This window comes from Ceratina calcarata, unplaced genomic scaffold (assembly GCF_001652005.2).
Source record: "Ceratina calcarata isolate Rehan_Ccalc_2016 unplaced genomic scaffold, ASM165200v1 scaffold41171, whole genome shotgun sequence".
Taxonomy (NCBI): Eukaryota; Metazoa; Arthropoda; class Insecta; order Hymenoptera; family Apidae; genus Ceratina; species Ceratina calcarata.
The window spans coordinates 1-222 of NW_017164710.1; the positions used below are offsets into that span (position 1 = coordinate 1).

The 222-nt window shown below is 50.9% G+C and overlaps 1 protein-coding gene across 1 annotated transcript; it reads left to right on the forward strand.

The window, feature by feature from the left end:
* Positions 1-3: 3 nt before the first annotated feature.
* LOC108626529 (contactin-like) lies at positions 4-219 on the forward strand (the record flags this gene model as incomplete). Its single annotated transcript, XM_018027245.1, has 1 exon — positions 4-219. A coding segment is annotated over one exon (216 nt), but the record flags the coding sequence as incomplete, so codon positions are not given.
* Positions 220-222: the final 3 nt, after the last annotated feature.

The window sequence follows — 222 nt, forward strand, 5'->3', positions numbered from 1 at the left end:
AAGGTCCAGGCTGCGAATTCACTGGGCTATGGCCCGATCTCGAACGAGGTGACGGTATTCAGTGCCAAAGACATGCCTCAAGTTGCCCCGCAACAAGTGCTGGAACAAAGTTACAACAGTACCAGCTTGAGGGTGAGCTGGCAACCGATAGAGGAGACCAGAGAGCGGATAAGGGGAAGATTGATAGGGCACAGATTAAAATATTGGAAGGAGAGCAACAAG